At 34.9% G+C, this 20,453-nt stretch overlaps 1 protein-coding gene across 7 annotated transcripts in view; it reads right to left on the bottom strand.

The window, feature by feature from the left end:
• Nucleotides 1–4,345: 4,345 nt before the first annotated feature.
• The window catches only part of CDC27 (cell division cycle 27), a 50,080-nt gene continuing 33,972 nt past the window's right edge, over nucleotides 4,346–20,453 (bottom strand). For 2 of the 7 annotated variants that reach the window (XM_061144298.1, XM_061144296.1), the window contains exons 10-19: nucleotides 20,018–20,117; nucleotides 18,869–19,076; nucleotides 18,145–18,314; nucleotides 15,467–15,619; nucleotides 14,326–14,534; nucleotides 11,902–12,019; nucleotides 9,896–10,024; nucleotides 8,772–8,846; nucleotides 7,432–7,588; nucleotides 4,346–6,193 (exon numbers count right to left, since the gene is read on the bottom strand). In XM_061144298.1, the coding sequence (XP_061000281.1) occupies nucleotides 6,111–6,193; nucleotides 7,432–7,588; nucleotides 8,772–8,846; nucleotides 9,896–10,024; nucleotides 11,902–12,019; nucleotides 14,326–14,534; nucleotides 15,467–15,619; nucleotides 18,145–18,314; nucleotides 18,869–19,076; nucleotides 20,018–20,117 (1,402 nt within the window). In that variant the 3' untranslated portion in view covers nucleotides 4,346–6,110. Of the gene's footprint in view, nucleotides 6,194–7,431; nucleotides 7,589–8,771; nucleotides 8,847–9,895; nucleotides 10,025–11,901; nucleotides 12,020–14,325; nucleotides 14,535–15,466; nucleotides 15,620–18,144; nucleotides 18,318–18,868; nucleotides 19,077–20,017; nucleotides 20,118–20,453 lie in introns of all 7 variants that reach the window. The other 5 variants (XM_061144300.1, XM_061144299.1, XM_061144297.1 and 2 more) reach the window with 3 other exon arrangements.

Below are 20,453 nucleotides of genomic sequence, written 5' to 3' on the forward strand. Positions count from 1 at the left end.
TCCCAGCATCAGGGTCTTTTCAAATGAGTCAGCTCTTCGCATCAGGTGGCCAAAGTATTAGAGTTTCAGCTTCAACATCAGTCCTTCCAGTGAACACTCAGGACTGATCTCTTTTAGGATGGACTGGTTGGATCTCCTTGCAGTCCAAGGGACTCTCAAGAGTCTTCTCCAACACCACAGTTCAAAAGCATCAATTCTTTGGCCCTGAGCTTTCTTTATAGTCCAACTCTCACATCCATACATGACTACTGGAAAAGCCATAGCCTTGACTAGACAGACCTTTGTTGACAAAGTAACGTCTCTGCTTTTTAATATGCTGTCTAGGTTGGTCCTTCCAAGAAGTGTCTTTTAATTTCATGGCTGCAGTCACCATTTGCAGTGATTTTGGAGCCCAGAAAAATAAAGTCAGCCACTGTTTCTCCATTTGCCATGAAGTGATGGGACCGGATGCCATGATCTTAGTTTTCTGAACGTTGAGCTTTAAGCCAACTTTTTCACTCTCCTCTTTCACTTTCATCAAGAGACTCTTTAGTAGTTCTTCACTGACATAAGGGTGGTGTCATCTGCATATCTGAGGTTATTGATATTTCTCCTGACAGTCTTAATTCCAGCTTGTGCTTCCTCCAACCCAGCGTTTCTCATGATGTACTCTGCATATATCAGTTAACTTAGTGATGTTTGATGTTCTTTACAGCTTTTTTGTCTCTCCAAGACAAGATCTAGTCTAGGGTCAGATATTCCATTCAACTGTCATGTAGTCAGCCTCCTTTAATTTGGAATATTTCCACTGACATCTTTTATGACATTAACATTCTTTTGTTTTACATTACTCATTTATTTTTTGCTACACTGAGTCTTTATTGCTTCATGTGGGCTTTCTCTAGCTGCAGTGAGTGGGGACTCCTCTCTAGTTGTGGTGCATGGGCTTCTCATTGCGGTGGCTTCTCTTGTTGCAGAACATGGGCTGTAGAGCGTGGGTTCAGTAGTTGTGGCTTTTGGGCTTAGTGGCTGGCACTCAGCCTTCTTTATGACCAACTCTCACATCTGTACACAATTGGAAAAACCATAGCTTTGACTATACAGACCTTTCTTGGCAAAGTGATGTCTCTGCTTTTTATTATGATGTCTAGGTTTATCATAGCTCTTTGTCCAAGGATTGTCTCCATGCTTCTATGCAAATTGAAATTGTTATTAAACAGTGGTTACCAGATGGCCCTGGTGGTAAAGAACCCACCTGCCAGTGCAGGAGACATGACATAGGTTTAATCCCTGGGCCAGGAAGATCTCCTGGAGGAGGGCATGGCAACCCACTCCAGTATTTTTGCCTTGAGAATCCCATGGACAGAGGAGCCTGGCAGGCTACAGTCCGTACGGTGGTAAAGAGTTGGATACGACTGAAGTGACTTAGCACCCCACCCACCACTCTCTTGCTCTACAATCATAGGCTTATGGTGATAGCAGGATCCCTACAGGAAATCTTTCTATTCTTACAGGTAATTTGAAGTTACAGTATTTTCTTAATAAGAAGGCATGAACCCTGTATAGTTTTGTTTTACTTGATTTAATGGTTGTTTTGGAGATGGACAGATTTGTCATCAGGTAAGTATCATTGTTTTCCAGCCCTAGGACTCTCAATATACTTTTCTTATCAGACATACATTTTAACACCCAATCATGATTAAAGTGATGAGAAAAAAAGGTTTAATTGTTCAGGGTCACACACAGCAACTGAGGGGCAAAGTCTACACTTCCTAGATGTCAGCTTAGTGCTTTTTAAAAATAAATGATTAGAAACCTTAATTCTACTTCATTGTTGTTCTTTGCTCCATTGCTTACTCATTTCTTATTCTAATTCCAGTGAAGCATTATGTGTTTGGATTTTCTTCTCAAATACAGCTTTTAGCCCCAAACTGAAAATTCCATCTTCAGGGTATTGAATAAAAAGAATGCTTGTGTTAGGGGAAACTGATAATTAAGAATGGAAAGAAAATTGAGGATTTAAAATTTTCTACTTTAAAGCAAATTCTAGTCACTCAAGAAAGGGACACTGCTTTCAATTTCAGTGTAAGAAGTACAGAGACAGGATATACATATATCAAAGCCTGATCAAAGGATTAAACATTTAACAGATCTTAATCTATGGTTAGTAATAAAGTTACCTCTGTAAAACCGGAACTTCTATGATACTCAATTTCAAAATGCTAGGGAGGACACTTGACAATTAACATCAGACATGATCTCAAACTGCCTGAGAAGTCCAAAACTAAATGTTCTGAAGATACACTAATGTCAAGTGTCCAGCTCTGCCACTGAATAGCTGAGAGTCACTTTCTTTTGTAAAATCGAGTAGCACTTACCGTATAGGGTTGAGGACTGAAAATATTGTACACAAGGCAAGTAAAACAGGACACATGACAAGAACTCACTAAACACAGCTGTTTAGCAAAGTTTGCATTTCTGAACCTTCACGAAACCATTAATTACAGGCTAAACAAACCAAAGAATATGTCCTACTTAGACTTCTAGTTATCCCTGTCCTACTGACAGCAAATGACCAGTCCTAGGGACAGTTATGGTCTGAGTCATCCCCTAATATGCCCAGCACACCTCACTTTATGTCTTTTTCCCTACCGCAACCCCTTCTTCAAGTCTGAGCAAAACCCTTCAGCCCTCTACAAGATATCAAGCTAGAGTAAAATTTGCTCTCTATATTCTACTTCTTTCAGATCTTGCTATTTAAAATGGATTCTAATTAGAAAAGAGCTTTGTGTCCCTTTTAAAGGAATTTCAGAAATCACACGATTGAGAAATAAGCAGTTGACTTGCAAAATAGCAGCTGCTGGCAAGGGGCTTTTGTAGTTTGGGAAAAATACATTCTAAAGTTACCAATTTTTGTCATGATATTTATTTTGAAATTCCAAATGATACTAAAAAAAGGGTATGAGTTTTAAAATAAATAAATATATATTTTAGATGACAGTGTAGGTAAAAAAAATAGAGAAGCATTGCTCTAGACTTCTGTGGAACATAAAACTATAATCTTTCACTATTTTGCTGTGCTTCACTATCAAAATACAGATGGCACAGCTCTGATATAGCTTTAATGACTTGATTATGAATTGCTTTCAAAAGTAATTTATTTGGATTTTCCATATCCTTTAATGAATTGCAAATATATTAACAGAAAAGACTTTACCCCCCCCCCCAAGACTGTACAATTTCTGAAATAAGTCAGGAAAAGCAAAAAAAGAAGACACAAAATTACATTGTTTCAATGCATATATAACACACACATCACACCCACACTTGCATTTTCCCAGGTTTTCACAAAGAAAACAGGTCACCATATTTCTCTTGAAGGCCCATACTATACTCTGGCTAAACAGAGACTTGCAAACTTTTTTCTTCAAAAAGAGCATTTTTAATAGACTAAATACTGGTTATCACTGAGTTTTTGTTTAAGGTACAACAGCAGCATGGTTCAAATATTACTTGCAGTTCTTGGAAAAAAATAAAAATTTTAAAGTAATGAAATACAGAAAAAGTAGGACCACCTTTCATTATTTTGAGTACCATTGTTCTCTTGAAAAAATATTTCCAACCTTCTAAAATCCCAGAGTTAAGAACCATTTCCAAGGGGGAAAAATATCCAATGCCACAACATAACTTCTGAACAAGAGTGTGTGTGTGTGTGTATACACACGTGTGAAAGGCTTAAAGAGAAAAAATGATGTTGAAGTACTTAGTATTTCTGATTTCCTTCAAAATACTTCTGAAATTTGAAGCAAACATTTTGCTTGATTAAAATGCGTATCTTCTTCTGGTTATTTGATTCCCATACTACGCAAAAAAGAAAGAAGAGAAAGCCAGAAACAGTAAGTAGGGAGGAAATGCTTCCAACAGATAAATGACTTTGAAAGTAGAGGTGTGAGGAAAATGCAATCAGATCAATCCTGGGCTGATTATCGATCAACCAACCATCTCCATGCTGTGCCTTCCACAACTATCCTTTTATTCTTGGTCTCAAAATTAGTACCAGAAAGACTTACTTCTGGCACAGGACATAAATTCCTACTACACAACATAACTAATTATACATCAGCAAATTGTTTTCTGAGCATAGCTTTCTCCAAGCTTTGTAACAAAGAGCTCAGATCAAAGCTTTCTATGAAACTCTATATTTGATACTGTTATACAGCTGGCTTATGATTTGCCAATTAAAAAAATAAAAGAATATAAAATTAAATATTACAGAACTAATGGATAATAAAATGGAATATTTGTTAGAATTCAAGTGCTAGCCTTGGGGAGTCCTTAATGATATTCATTTACTCCCAATCTTTCCTTTTTCTTTTTTTTTTTTTTTGTTTAGTCCTTTTTCTTATAAATTATTTTTTTAGGCAGCACATAAACAGATTTAGGTAGGAAATTTTGTTAAATACCTCTCTGGCACCCCAATACCCAACCTAACACTCTGACTTGAATTAGTTTATAATGCAATTAATCCATATTCAAATAAGCAGATTAATAGTAAATGATAGAAAATTACTGAGACTACGGGCTAAAATTTCTCCACATCTTCTGTAATCCACCTTATTTTCACAGCTTGACTAACAAAATACAGGTAACCAGTAGATTAAGTTCGTCCTTCATCAAATAATCCACAACAATAACTGTAGGCCTGTCATTTGTAAGAAACTATAAATTTGTTATATTCTGACATTGGCACTTAATAAAATGTTAACAACTAAAGTTTCTCTAAAAATTTCAAACATTACAATAAAGGAGATACACAATTTAAAACTTTAAATCAATTACTGTGAAATTCCAATAATTCCCATTTTATTATGCATAATTAGATCTTTAAAATTGTGGTCATTCCCCAAAGACATCAATCTATATTATGATAAACTCAAGAGAGAACTTGTCTCCTTCATAAGAGTAGGTGGTTTTTTGTTTTTATTTTTGCAGCTAAACATTTCTAATATTCTAAACCCAATCACTCCCAGTACATGTTTTGGTGACTCACACTACTGGAAATAATCTGAAGCAGAGAGCAGAAAAGAATGGAAATGACCTCACCAAAGGTAACCACACTTTCTTGCACCTTGCTTAAACACTTAAGGAAAGTCAAAGGGATACCTGTCTTGAACAAATATAAATTCAAGGTTATGGTAGGATTCTGATTGTATTAAGGCTTTCACTATCATGATCTCTTAAAGTCTTTCCATATAGTGTTCTCATTTTGATTCTTCTGGTAAACTTATATTGTTATTAAGAGCCTTGTTTTGGCTTTTCAGTGGGCAACCCCTCAATTATCTCTGAATGTTAAAGGTGATCCCACAGAGCTCAAAGAGAAGAGGAAAAATGTTAAGGATCAATTTTAAAGTTTGTAATACCAAGATAACAATGATCAACACTTTGAGGCAAGATGAATAAATTAAAATTCTTGGTTAGACATTAAAGTATTCTTGCCAAGAATAAGTGTACACTGTATGGAGGGATATTGATTCCTACATATGAGTCCCTGTATGCTCATTATATTTGTTTATGGGAGACACTGAAGTTTAAGGTAATTTACATTCCTTGGCAATCAGGTTACTCTGTTATAGGCAATGTCTTTTATTGTTCCATCTGGCACTTGCTAACACCATTCTTGAAGAACCTAGAAATGAAGGTCAGTCACTTTGTTTATCAGGAACAGAACCAAGTAAAAACAAATTTTTGGAAAAACGACCAAGAGATTCTGGTTCATCACTATTTTCCATATCTAATGGTTCCTTCAGGATAAAACATAACTCTTCCTTCCATGATAGCTTTCCAACAAAGGGAGATTAAAGAAAAAAAAAAAGAAAGAAAAAGAAAGTTTCCCACCCTATCCCCTCTAAACTGTCATTCATACTGGTGAAAGAGCCAGTCTTGTTAGCAGCTAAATATTGCACTGCCTTTCATTCTGTGTACAGTCAGGGTCCAATGAAAGTGGCACACTCAGGATATAAGTGATGGATGATGACACTGCTGGCTCAAGAGTGAAGACTCAGTATATGGAAGGACAAGAAACAGGTCAGCACAAGTCACACATCCAGTTGCAAAGGTCTCATTTCCAGAAGTTAAAATTCATCACTTTCAGCTGCATGAAGCTGTGTGTCATCCGCATCGGTCATGCTGCTCTCCTGGGATTCATCTGTTCCCACTTCAAAAATAAAAAAAGTCTACAGTAAGGTATCTGAAAAATATTTTTTTTATTTCATGAAAATAAGTAAAGAAAACTATTATATTCAGAGAGAGAAGACCTTAAACAAAAGCCCTTAAAAATCCTGATATCCTTCAATAAAATGCAATTCAAGTTCCTTATTTTATAGCATGTCTAAGAGTATTTTATTGCATTTAACCATTAAGAGTTTTAACTACTAAAACTGCCTCTCCCTTATTTCTTATTCCCTAACATAAGAATTGGGCTTTCCAGGTGGCGCTAGTGGTAAAGAACCAGACTGCCAATGCAGGAGACTTAAGAGATGTGGCTTTGATCTCTGGGTCGGGAAGATCCCCTGGAGGAGGGCACAGCAACCCACGCTAGTATTCTCACCTGGAGGATCCCACAGACAGGGGAGCCTTGCGGGCTACAGTCCAGAGGATCGCAAAGAGTTGGACACACTGAAGCAACTTAGCACGCACCCAACCTAAGAATTAGAACTATTCTCTAAGACATTAAAAAAGACTGACATTCCACCCAACTGTTGACTTCACTTTGGGGATAGTCCCTATTAGTTCACAAAAATATAAAATATATTTCTGGAACAAAGGCATCTTATTTATCTCATCAGAGGTCTCTCAATTCATATTTATCTGCCTTTTAATTAACTGATGTATAGCTGACTTACAATATTATATTAGTTTCAGATGTGTAATATTTAGATTCTACATATGTGAGAGTTACACAGAATCTGAACAGCCACTACTACAGATCTGTCAATACTTTAAAATGTGCACAAATTTACTATTCATTCACTTAGCACTTAAAAAATGTTTTCAACACAGTCACACCTATCATCTTTTCTCCCCCTACCACATTCCTAGGAAGCAGATAAGCATGGCATTAGTTACATAGATTGAAGTTCAGGTAAAAATCAGCAATGGATTTGTCAAAATCACACAGCAAACTAGATTCAGAACTGAAACTAGTTACCTGGCTCCATATGCACACTGTTGTTATATTACCCTGTTCAATTTCCCTAAAATTTCATTTGGTATAAAAATCTACTGTGTTTAAAAATAAAATTCTTATGCAAAAGGCAGCTTTCTGAATATTCAAAAAATTTTCCACTTTATTCTGTGCCATAAAGAAGTATCTGTTTCCTCCGATATGGTGTTTCACTAGCTTTCTGGTTTGAATAATCACATATAGACCTAAGTCATATGGATGATACTCACTAATCTGTTCTTCTTGGGTTATTGGCTCCTCATCATCTGGAAGGTAGCGTTTATCAATTGCCTCTTTAATCTGGTTATTGGCTCCTTTAGGATCTAAATCCATAGCCCAAGAGAAATTCATCAGGGCGAGGTGCGTTTGACCTAACTTCTTGTAAACCTAAAAATAAACAGCAGCACTACATTTTTCATTAAGTTGTAAGCTTCATCTATAAAATCCTAAACATTTTAAACTTAAATTAGGTTCCTGATTGATGTGTTATAAGTTCATTCTGAAGAGAAGGACATTTTCATCCTATAGAAGAATTCATACCAACTTTCGAGTTCCTTTTAATATATTCAGGTATTATTTTCAGAATTCCTTGCCTGTATCTCTCAGGTAGTGAGCTTCCAACACATCTCACTCTGTCTGGAACAATGACAGTGGACTATAAATTGCTTGATTAGTACTCATTTACACTGATTTTAAATGGAGTTATAACAACTCTCCCCCGATGGCTCAGTGGTAAAGAATCCACCTGCAATGTAGAAGTCACAGGAGACACGGGTTCGATCCCTGGGTGGGGAAGATTCCCCTGGAGGAGGAAATGGCAACCCATTCCAGTATTCTTGTCTGAAAAATCCCATGGACAGAGAAGCCTGGCTAGCTACAGTCCAAAGGTCACAAAGAGTCAAACACAACTGAGCGTGTGGTAACCATACATACAAAGCAACTCTCACCACTGTCCTTCATCCTCAGTTACTTTAACCAATTGGCTTCTGGGGACCCAGTGTGTAAAGTCCTGACTAGCCTTGCCTCTACTGGAGAAGGAAATGGCGATCCACTCCAGTATTCTTGCCTGGAGAATCCCAGGGATGGGGGAGCCTGGTGGGCTGCCGTCTATGGGGTCGCACAGAGTCGGACACGACTAAAGTGACTTAGCAGTAGCAGCAGCAGTCTTGCTTCAGAAATTCTGCAAGCCATTTTTTTTAACTAAGACAACACTGTGGTATTATTTTTCTTCTTTTGGGAGACGTTTGAGTATTTTATTGATAACTGGAAACTAAGGGCTTTCCTTGAGGTAGTCTCAATTATGAACTCAATATCAGTCACTGGGCTGCAAGTGCTGATACACTGCCAAACTACAGAAAGATGACAGGGTGTGCGCTCCTGCTTCCTCATTAGGATATCTATCACCTTCTTACCTCTTAATAAAAACTAAATCCATGATTTATTTCCAGAGTGTATAGTTCAGAAATCTAGCTGAATTTGCTCAATAGATGGTGCACAATAAAACATTATATTTATTTTTCAAGTTAGTATCTGTTATGATAGAGTTTAGAACCAGGGCCCCAATCTTTACCTTTCCTATTAAGAAGTAAACGAGGGATTCTTTGGGAACAATTTGTTTCAATTCTTCAAGTTCTTGTAAAGCAGACTGAAAAAAGCAAAGAAAAACACAGTAGCAAAATTTTTACAGTTCTGACTAAGCAAGTGATTTTATTTAATTTCCCAAATCATCTTAACTAAACCTTATTAGATCTTAATCAAAGTACTACCTTGCTTCATTAATCCTTGTGAAAATGCAAGAAAAATACTTATTACAAAGAAGAAATGGCAGGAATTCACTTGAATTCACTCAAATTCACCGAAAACATACACAATTCTTAACACAGTTTGATTTTCATTTCGGAGGCAAGACATTGTAGAAGCAGTCAGTAACTTTTCTTATGCCCCCTTTCTAACTTACACCTAAATCATGTATCAAAGTAAGCCTGATAATCTGGCTGAGCCCCAAGCTGGTATTCAAAAATGACTATAACCATTTTGGCCTGGACAATGGGTCAGATTAGAACATGGGTTTCTTGAAGCAATATAGGCTTGATTTACATGGCATTCCTGGTAGGCGAGGTGGCTTATGCCTTTAAGATTAATAAATAAAATCCTTCAACTGAAGAACCTGACCACATATCAGATTAAATAAAAACTTTTAAAATTTTTGTACAATGAAGCAAAAACAGGAAAACAAATGCTGAATTACAATTATAGTACATTTCAAAGAGCAAGTTAAAAATTGTTAATGTTTATTAGATTTAAAGGACATTGTAAAAGGCAGAACAGTAAGATTAGACATCCACTTCTTCATAAATCAGAGCAAGACTCCATGGGGTCACAAAGAGTTGGACACGACTGAGTGATTAACTCTCCCTCTAGGGGAGTACTAGATGGTAAGCTATTCAAAGGCAGGAAATATGGTTGCTTCATTTGCCACTATATTCCTGGTGTCTGACCCATCCTTCCTGTGAGTATTTCATGAAGAAATATAGGCAAAAAAAGAAATAGCTTTTAAAAATGGGGAAATAAACTATTTAAGATAAAAATTCATGTATAAATAACTTTTAGTTTATTTAAAAAGTGGCAAAGCTTAAATAGTACTATGCTGAAGACTGTTAAGATACATATGTATTATATATATATATATCTTACCTTATACTTTTCATTTGCAAATAAAACTGAGGCTCTGTGAAATTTGCATAGAGGATTCTTAGGATCAATAACAATGGCTTTGTTTAGGGTATCCAAAGCCTTCTCAGATTTTTTCAGTGCATGCTGAACCTATAAGAAATAAAGATCCTATTAATGTTTCCTTTTGATATTTATGAGGAAAGGTAAAAACCAAATAGTGTGACTCATAAACAACACAGCTCCCAATTCACCATTACTCTCCATAATGATAATCAAGATTCTATCTTTAGAGTAGCTATTTGGTTACCTTTAAGCCTAAAAGACAAGAAAAACCTTAGTCTTTCTTCACAAGAAAATCTGTACTACTTTGTTAGATAATACATTTTAACAGACTTACTACAGTCCTCTAAATATTAGACTTCTCAAAATTTTTCAAGAACCCCTAGGGGTTTTGGCTCTGTAACTTACCAATCTTGTTTTACTCAGAACAATTACACTTTTACCTATTTTAGGAATTTGCTTTAAAAATAAATCTTCTGCTTTACATATCTGAAAACCATTGATCTGTAATTCTGGGTAGTAAGTAATTTATTTCAAATAACTTAAAAAAGAAAAAAAAAGCAAACCCAACCAAGTCTCATTATTTATTCATGTGTACTCACATTGCTATGTTCATTCTTAGATGAATTATATATTAAAAATAAATTTCAACAGGCTCAGAGACATAGAAAACAAACTGATGGTTACAAAAGGGGAAAGGGGGGTGAAGGAGGAATAAATTAGGAATTTAGGATTAACAGATACAGACAATTATATACAAAATACATGAACAATAAGGACCTACTATATAGCACAGGGAACTATATTCAATATCTCATAATAACCTATAATGGGAAAGAAATCTGAAAATGAATATATATGTATATATAACTGAATCACCTTGCTGAAACTCTGAAACTAACACAACACTGTAAATCAACTATACTCAAAAAGACAAAAAACAAAAACAGGGAAACTGTAGCAGAGAAGTAACCTTTCCAGTTCTTGGAACCCACAGATTACACAATGCTTGACTATGGCCTTTAAGAAAGCCTGCTTTAAAAATGTTCAACTTCACTAAAAGGTAGTAAGAGATACTTAAGTTTGGTTTAAGTAAAGTGACGGAAAAAAAATCTTTGACGTATTTTCCCTATATCTTTTGTACAGTATCTAACTGTAAAAGTTACCATGTCAATTCTTAAGAAAATAATTATAAAGAGCTAGAATTCTGCCCCCAAAATGAAAAGCAAAATTCCAAACTCATATAATTTTCCTTATACTGTATGTTTGTTCCCACAAAAGTCAAACTTGCAAAGAGAAAGAAAAGAGGGAGGAAAAGAGGGAGAGGGGGAGAAAGGTGAAAGGACAAGAACAAGAACTTAAAAAATGTTCCAAAAAAAAAAAGGTTCCAAGCTTTCAGAGAAATTAGTAAATAAGATTTTAAAAAACAAACATACGAAAACAAAACAAAACAAACATACCCATTCTCTTATCCTATCAAAGTACAACTTATTATCACATACAGTAAAAAAATATATAAACATAAAATTGACCATTCTCACCACTTTATAAGAATTTTAATTAGTTCTGACATATCTATACCACTCAGAGGCTAAAATACAGGCAATCATTTGCCTTAAATTATTAATTACTTAATTTAGGAGCTAAATATTAACATGGAAAACTGCTTTCAAAAATATCAAGTATCTCATATGAGTGTTATAATAACCCTATGAGCTAGGCAAGATGGTATTATTTGTCATTCACAAAACAGAAGCTCAGAGAAATTAAGTAACTTGCCCAAGCAATGAGGGCACTCCAGTGATTTCTCTTTATGCCAAGCAAAAAGGTGATATTTTTGGCTGTAAAAGAATCCAGGATATTGTTTCAAGAATAACAATAACAAAAAACCCCAATTTTCATTACAGCAATTAAGCCAATAACATTCCAAAAGGGATTAACTGAACAATACTTAGAAAGCTACTTACTACTCCAATGTGGCAAAGCAAAACTGAACTTTGAGGGTTGATGTCAAGTGCTTTCTGGAAATGCATTTCTGCAAGGCTGAATTTTTCTTGCTTGTAATAAATCATTCCTAAACCATACCTGAGAGTTTAAAATAAAATACAATTTTAAGGATGTGAAATGCTAATTTAGTTTAACTAATAAAGGGATATGTATGGAATGTGGCATTTTAATAAACCAGTAGAAAAATACTGATGGTCTTAGGGTAGGCAAAATCTGTCATGATAAAAAACTGCCCAAGTGTTTTAGACAAGTCACTTTTATAAGTAAAAACAATCCAGTCAATCAAACAATCAAATAAAACTATAATAACTAGAAAAAAAGAAACCACATCCTTAGATCTACCACTACAATCTAGATTTAATAGCTAATTTTTACTGAGCGATTATCATGTGTCTGCCGATAATTAAATTCTTTGTTTGATTTACTTTATTTAATCCTAGATGGAACCAAGGAGACAGGTACTGTTATCAATCACATTTTAAAATAAAGAAACTAAAGCTTAGAGAAGTTAAATAACTTGCTCAAAGTTATACAGCTAATAAGGGTGGGTAAAGAATCAGCCTGCAATACAGGAGCTGCAAGAGACCTAGGGTTGATCCCTGGGTTAGAAAGATCCCCCGGAGGAGGAAATGGCAATCCACTCTAGTATTTTTGTCTGGAAAACTCATGGACAGAGGAGCCTGGTGGGCTACATACAGTCCACGGGGTAGTGAAGAGTCAGACATGACTCAGTGACTAAACACACACACAAGGATTCTATTCAGATCCTCCCTTGATGATTCTAGACCCTAAACTCCTAATAATGCTACTCCCATATTGTTTGTCCAAATGCATATATATTTTATACTATGATTAAAGTATGCATAGTTCATGGTCTGCTTCCCCTTCCCCCACTCACGGTATCAAAAATACGCTCCTATAGCTTTCAAAACTTATAGACTTCAAAATTATAATTTTTAAAGGCTTCACGTAGACATCAAAATTAACACATTTTAAAGACTATGCAACAGTATATTAAGTTGATACACAGGTATGTTTCCTGAATTTTCAAAACGTCAAATATATTGTGACCGATTTACATTAAGGGTCCCTCTGGGTGAAACTAGATAATAATGAAGGGGAATAATCAACAAATGATTAAGAAAAAAGCACAACAGTATACTGTTTATTATTATAATTGTGTTAGAGGTCAAGAAAAGGTATGAAAAGTTCTGCGCTAATAATGGTGAAAATGGAGATAACTAAAGAAAGACTACTCACCTTGGAGTTGGAAAAATAAATTTGCTTAGTTAAATACTTACTGTTACCTGAATAACTCAATATTGAAAGTCTTTCCAGTAAAAGCTTGCTAGTCTGAATATACCTCCTTTTCTCTAATTGCAACAATTATTTTGTTAAGGTAAATTTTGTTAAGAATGCAACTACTGAAATATGGCAGAACAGATAACTACATGTTTAAGAAACAACTCAAGTCCTATTAAGAACTGAGCTCTGATGGATGAAACTGGAGCCCATTATACAGAGTGAAGTAAGCCAGAAAGATAAACACCAATACAGTAAAAAAAAAAAAAAAAGAACTGAGCTCTGAAAATATCACAGAGAACTTTATGTGAATGTTGGCAAGCTTGACTGTTTAATTGGTCAGCAGAAGCTAGTACTCATCAGGCCATCTTTCAGGCAATGTAACAACTTAGAAATGAGATAAAATTCATTAAAGAACACATATACAAATTGAAAAATATATTTCAGTAATCTAGTGCTTCAGATTTAGAAACTGCTATAATGACTAATCCAATCATTAATAGATTAACCTTCCTATTCATCTACTTACTCACAAGTATAAAAAAGTAAAACAGGTATAACTTAAACTGGAACATTCTTGATAAACTTAATAAACTAGAACTAATACTTAATAAATCTGCCAAAGAGCAACAACTAATGGATAGTTTTCTATGTTTATTTTCTATCTTCCAAAAGGTAGCAGAAATTACCTATTGGATAATAGAAAAGAAGAATTACACTGTTATTATAATTATGATAGAGAAAATTATACTGTTCTTCTCCACAGTCCCAACCATTCTCTATTTTCATCACCATTTTAGTGCTCTAACAAAAAGTAACAAATCAAAGTAACAATACCAGATATTAATACTTGCCAAAGTTTAGTAGGAGAAAAAGTAGAAACTTCAATATAAGCATCTGGAATTCTATTGGCATTAGTTAAGAGTTTGTTAAAGGTATAAATTTCACATAAAAAACCACTTAGGTTAGAAGCTACCAACCAGTATGTACCATTCTTCAAATTCATGACAACAAAGAAATAATCTCACAAGAAAAATTACTGGGTACCAGCCCCATTAATAAGACATTGTCTTTGCACTTACCATGCATTATAATGTCTAGGATTGACTCTGATAGCATTTCGAAAACAAGCTAATGCTTTGTCTAATTCTTCAGTTAACACAAACTCATGCCCTAATAGAGTATAGGCATAAGCATAATTTGGATCAACCTGGATAGCTCTCTGGAAGAATTTAATTGCAATATCATGTTCCCGCTGCAAACTGAAACAGTTCCCTGCAGCACACCAGGCCTTTAAAAAAAAAAAAAAAAAAAGGAAACAAAAACCAAATGCATAATTAAAATTTTGACTTATTTTTTTCTAACAAAAGCAATCTATGACTAAAATGAAGACTCAGATCTTACGTAGAACAGAAAGACAACAATTGAAGAGCTTTAATATAGTCAATCCTCATTATTCAAGGATTCCATATTCGCAAATCTACTTTCTAAAATTAACTTGTAAAACCAAAATCAATACTTGCAGTGCTTTGGTGATCATTGGTGGACCCACGTGTGATGTGTGTGTGTATATTTCTCCTAGGAGTAATGGTTCAGTATTTGTCAATTTAGTGTCCATGGACACTATAGACATAACTACCAGGAATAATGAGAACTGACTCTTAAATTCTAAGCTTAAATATGTTACAAAAGGACCACTAAATATTCTTGAGATGCAAGGAAATAAAACCCTTATAGGACTGAAACATGTAAATAAACTGCTTATGCCTTAAAATGACAGTTAAAATTATTTTTTTAATTTAAAATGAGCACTTTAAAAATCTCTATTTCTGTTTAATGAACTGTGCTCTTGGTGACAACAGCAAGTATAACCAAATCTTGATTAATCCTGAATGAAATATATGCTTTAAGATTTTTCTATTTGTGAATCTGTACCATATACTCTAGGATTTCTCCTTCTGAGTCTCGGCCTAAAGAGAAGAATGCCAAAATAAGTGTGGGTGAAACTAAATTAATGATTTGGGTCATTCTCATTTGGTAAAGACAATCAAAAAATAGTTGCAGGGATTTCCCTGGTGATCCAGTGGTTAGGACTCCTCACTGTTACTGTCAAGGGCCTGGGTTCAATCCCTGGTTGGGGAACTAAAATCCCACAAGCCACAATGATGCAGCTAAAAAAAGAAAAGAAAAAAGAACATGAACTAACTGCTTCAGTTAATTTACCTCTGGTGAATTTTTATCCATATCTGTTAAGTCTTTTGAAAGAACTGAAAGAGCAACATCCTTTTGAAGATGCCAAAGTGTTGTAGAGTAGATCTCCATGCCTTCGACTCTGTAATTTTCAATTCTCCTAACTTCTGAGAATATTCTTTCAGCCTGAAATACAAAAATTAATAAGAGGAAAACAAGTTGATAGAATTTATATATATACTGGGAGAGTGCTGGGCACTGTTCTCATAGGACCTAAATGCTGCCTTATTTTACACGTGAATTTTATGTGAATTAGCACCAACACATGGCCAAACTGAGTAACCTTCTATGGTAGGTCAAATATTGATGCAATCATATTCATACTTAACCTAGTTTTTATACACAAGTCATGGAAGCAACATAAATTCTGGGGGTGGGGGGGGGGGGAATTGTTTCCACCAAAAAGAAAGAAGAAAGATCTACACAAATTTAAAAAGAAGTCAATTATTTTATCTTAAAAAACACTATTCCAAGTTTTTATAACAGCTTTATAGAATAATTCTCTGGCAAGGTGAGAGATGAGTGACCTCTGCAATAGAAAACCTACTTCTGTACATTTATTAAGAGGTAAAGTTGACTAGTTGAGGGGAAAAATAGGCGTGGGTGGCTGCCAACCCTATGGCACCCTCAGCCCTGCGCGTTCGTCAGCGTCCATCTGCTGGAAGCACAGGCCCTGCCTCATCCACACCCCTGTTCTTCTGCAGCGCCCTGACTTCAGGGCCTCTCCTCAGCCACCGGGTCACAGTCCTCCCCTTCCCACACTCACAGCTTCCAGACTCTGCTTCTCGCCCCGGAAGTTGGAGACTTTGGGCTCCATGAAACCAGTTAGTTTCCCAGTTTACCAATTCGTTAAAAATTCTGAAAGTCAAACTTAGTTTTGAATAAGGAATATCAGGTCTATTTTTAATGAAATGAAGATGACAAGGAAATAGCATTCATAAAACTAGAAAAATAGGAATGCTTAGATATGGCCGTAAGAATAGGAATTTTTATGATATGGCCATACACCATCTAGAATTAGCTTAGATTTGTGACTCCTCTGAAATTCCTTAAAAGTTATACAGATAAGTTTTTCATTTTTTCAAACACACACTGGTTACAAGAAAACAGACCTAACCACCTGTCAAATACAGGTTTTAGAAACCTGGTTTAAAATTTTTCAGAATCTATTGTTTCCTCTGAAAAATGATTATGCCACAGACAAAAAGGAAAATTGGAACAAAACAAAAAATTAAGTTGAAACAAAGATTTTCTTTAAATATCTGGGTCTACATCTGGTCTATGATTAGGGGTAATGAAAAATTCATGTTAAGAACCCATGAAACAAATAATTTTGAAAAGGCTTGCCAAACCCCACTTCTACCTAGGTACCAATTAAAAAAAAAAAAAAAACAATCCAGCAATGAAAAAGGCTGTCTATAACTTTTTTCTTTATTACTCAAAATTATAAGAATAGGTATCTTCTGGATTTATTCTTCACCTGGAAGAATACTACACCCCTAGAGCTCTGCATGGCTCTTTAAAGCAGCAAAAATCTTTCTCTGAGCATGTTTTTTAAAAAAATAGCACCATACCCCACTGTTCCCCAATCTCCTTACCACGCTTCATTTTTCCTTCATATGACTTATTGCTACGTGTCCTTATACATTTATTGGCTTATAATTTCTCTTACTAGAAAAGGGGCTTCCCAGGTTGCACTAGTGGTGAAGAACCTGCTTGCCAATGCAGCAGATTTAAGAGGCATGGGTTCGATCCCTGGATCAGAAAGATCCCCTGGAGGAGAGCATGGCAACCCACCCCAGTATTCTTGCCTGGAGAATCCCATGGACAGAGGAGCCTGGCGGGCTACAGTCCATGGGGTTGCAAACAGTCAGACAGGACTGAAGCAACTTAGCACATGCACACTCGCCAGTAGGCTCTAGGAAGGCAAGCAGTCATCTGTCTGGCTATAGCACAGTGTAGCACAGTGTGGAACAGAGTCTGGGGTATAACACGCACTCAAAGACATGCTGAATGTAAAAAGGGCAAACAAGTGATCTTATTATCAACTTTAAATAATTTATATTAGGTTTCTTAAAGCTTTTTCTAATTTAAGTTTAGAGGTGGGGGAGGAAGTGCTTTGAAAGAACTGGGGAGTAAATTAGAATTTTCCTTGGCTTTAGGTTAATCATCCTCTCCTTTCCTGATTTAAACAGGTAACTTAAGCAACAAATATAATTAAAATTAAAATGATAAAACCTTACAATAAGAACATTATATCCTCAATTACCTACAACTTTCTTCATTGTATTAATTTTATAAAACATACTAAGTGCCAAAAATTCATCCCAGTAAGCTCTCTATATAGTATAAAAATTTTTATTATAAACATCTATTACATGGTAAATACATATTTTCAGATCCAAGTAAGTAGAGTACAAATGCCCCATGTAAGAATGACTTCGGTTCTCTACAAATCTATCTCAAGTAATCCCAAAGAATTCAAATTACCCTTAACACAAGAAAGAACTGCACTGATAAGTTATTAATATTGACAAAATAAAGACATTATATAATAAATATTGACCCTTTAGATCTAGCCTTCTCAAACATAATTTTAATTAAATTTAAATTATCTCTAGAAAGGCATATGTAACTTTTAAAATACTTACTTGCATGTACTCTGAAAGTTCGAAATAGGCCCTTCCAATTTGGCACAGCACCCAACCAGTATTGTAGTGGTGAGAAGGTAGGTGGCTCAAGATATTAATAGCTTCTTTGCAGTTGTATGAACACAAAGCTAAATAACCTTTCCCCATTTCACGAAGAAGGCTCATCAAACCTTCTGGGAGAAAATAATGTAGTAAACAAAGGAAAAAAAAAAAACACAATAAAGCTGCCTGGTTTTCTAGGAAGGCTAATTAAAAAATATTTCACTAAACATTCCAACACTGGGCTTCCCTGGTGGCCCAGTGGAAAAGAATCTGCCTGCCAATTCAGGAGACACAGGTTCAATATCTGGTCCAGGAAGATCCCACATGCCGCAGAGCGACTAAGCCTGTGCACCTCAACTACTGAACCTGAGCTCTGGAGCCTGGGAGCTGCACCAGACGAGCCCACAGACCCAGAGCCTGTGCTCCTAACAAGAGATGCCACAGCAATGAGAAGCCCGTGCACCACAACTAGAGCAGTCTCTGAGAAAAAGCCCACACAGCAGCAACGAAGACCCAGCACAGCCACAACTAAAAATGAATAAACAATAAAATGAATAAAAAAGAAAAAAAAATTCCAACATCTACGCAGAAAAAAATGTTTCTTTAATGAACATAAATAAACTTACTTAAAACAAGTGAATAAAATAAAATATAAAGAAGATTTTAAGCTTTTAAAACAGACCTGCTGCTGCTTTCTGTAGATTAAATGCCTGGATCTGAGGTGTAATTGTAGAGATTTTTCCTTCTGAAATGATTGAAGAATCTAATTTTGTGATTTCCAGGCTATCATTTATGTTAGGTTGAGTTATTCCTCCTTTATTAGTTTTACTTTTTGTTTTTCTATTTGGGATTTTAGGTGGAAACTTCATTTTTAATTTTTTGCTATTCTCCTGTAACAAGAAGGAAAATTCCATACTTGTTATACTCATGTATTTTAAACATCTATCTAACCCTTTTTCTCAAGTATTAGATATAAAATAAACATATGGTTTTGACTGATCTATATTTTTCTCAGAAGAAATTTTATAAAAACAAAAGTCTTCAAAGTCACTTAATTTGAAACGCAACAATTCTGAAAATAAATCATATTAACTAACTAATATTTAAGGTACATTAGCTTTAAGCGTTTCTCTTTATTCAAAGTATATCACTTTCATTTATTAATTAAAAATAAGAAAGTAAGGAGATACAACAACTACCTAATTGTCTCAGAGCACTGAAATCTGTAAGGTTTCTGCTGATCTATATATGTCACAATTAAAGACTGTCCATAATATTTGTTAATGGATAAAGAAAATTTACCCAAGGTATAAAACTCTCCAGTTGTCTAAAGACATGTGCAAAGAAAACAAAAAATTTTCATTCACTCTTCCCACAATCTTTCCCAATGGAAACATATGACATAACCACAGTATACCATCAAATCCAGGAAAATGGAATTAGTGCAATACTAGCAACTAAAACTATAGATCTTACTTGGATTTCATCAGTTTTCACATGGACCTTTTAAAAAATTTCTGTGTGTCCAGTTCTGTGAAAATGTCACATGTATGGATTTATTTAGTCAACTACCACAATAAAGATTCAGGGCTATTCTACCACTACAAAAAGAAATTCCTTTGTGCTATGCTATTAAAGTCACATCTTCCCCTCAGTCCTAACTCCTAGTAACTATTGATCTCCTCTCCATCTCTGTAATTTTGTAATTTTAACATTAAAAAAATTTTACATAGTCTTCTAATCTATTCATTAGAGAATGAATCATCGATGAACAGAAATTTCAGAGGAGGAAGTATTAAATAAATGTGACATACAGAAATTTTTAAATTACCTTGGTTGTAGAGCTGTCACTAGTAAAAAGTCGTGAACTTCTTCGAGGCAGTGCATTTGGGGGAGATGTGATAGTGGGGCTCAATACCTGAGGTGTTGTACTAAAAAAATTATAAAAGTAGACATTTAAAAAAACCTCAGTTTATGATTAACTATTATTTCAAGTATATTAAAAATATGCATTCAACATGTTTGCATTCTAAAATTGATGAGATCAATCCTTTCCTCACCCCCCTATGAAAACTCATTTAAGGAACTATTCTTGTTACCATAAAATGATATAAATTATAGCATAGATCTTCACTCTATTTGAAATTGCTAATTTGAACATAAAACAATCCACATAAAAGTTCTGGGTCAATAAATAGTAAACACCTATAAACCAATTATCTTTAGTCCTTATTTGGAACTATAGCAAGTTAAAGAAAAAGAAAGCT

This window comes from Dama dama, chromosome 5, assembly GCF_033118175.1.
Source record: "Dama dama isolate Ldn47 chromosome 5, ASM3311817v1, whole genome shotgun sequence".
In the NCBI taxonomy this organism is placed as follows: Eukaryota; Metazoa; Chordata; class Mammalia; order Artiodactyla; family Cervidae; genus Dama; species Dama dama.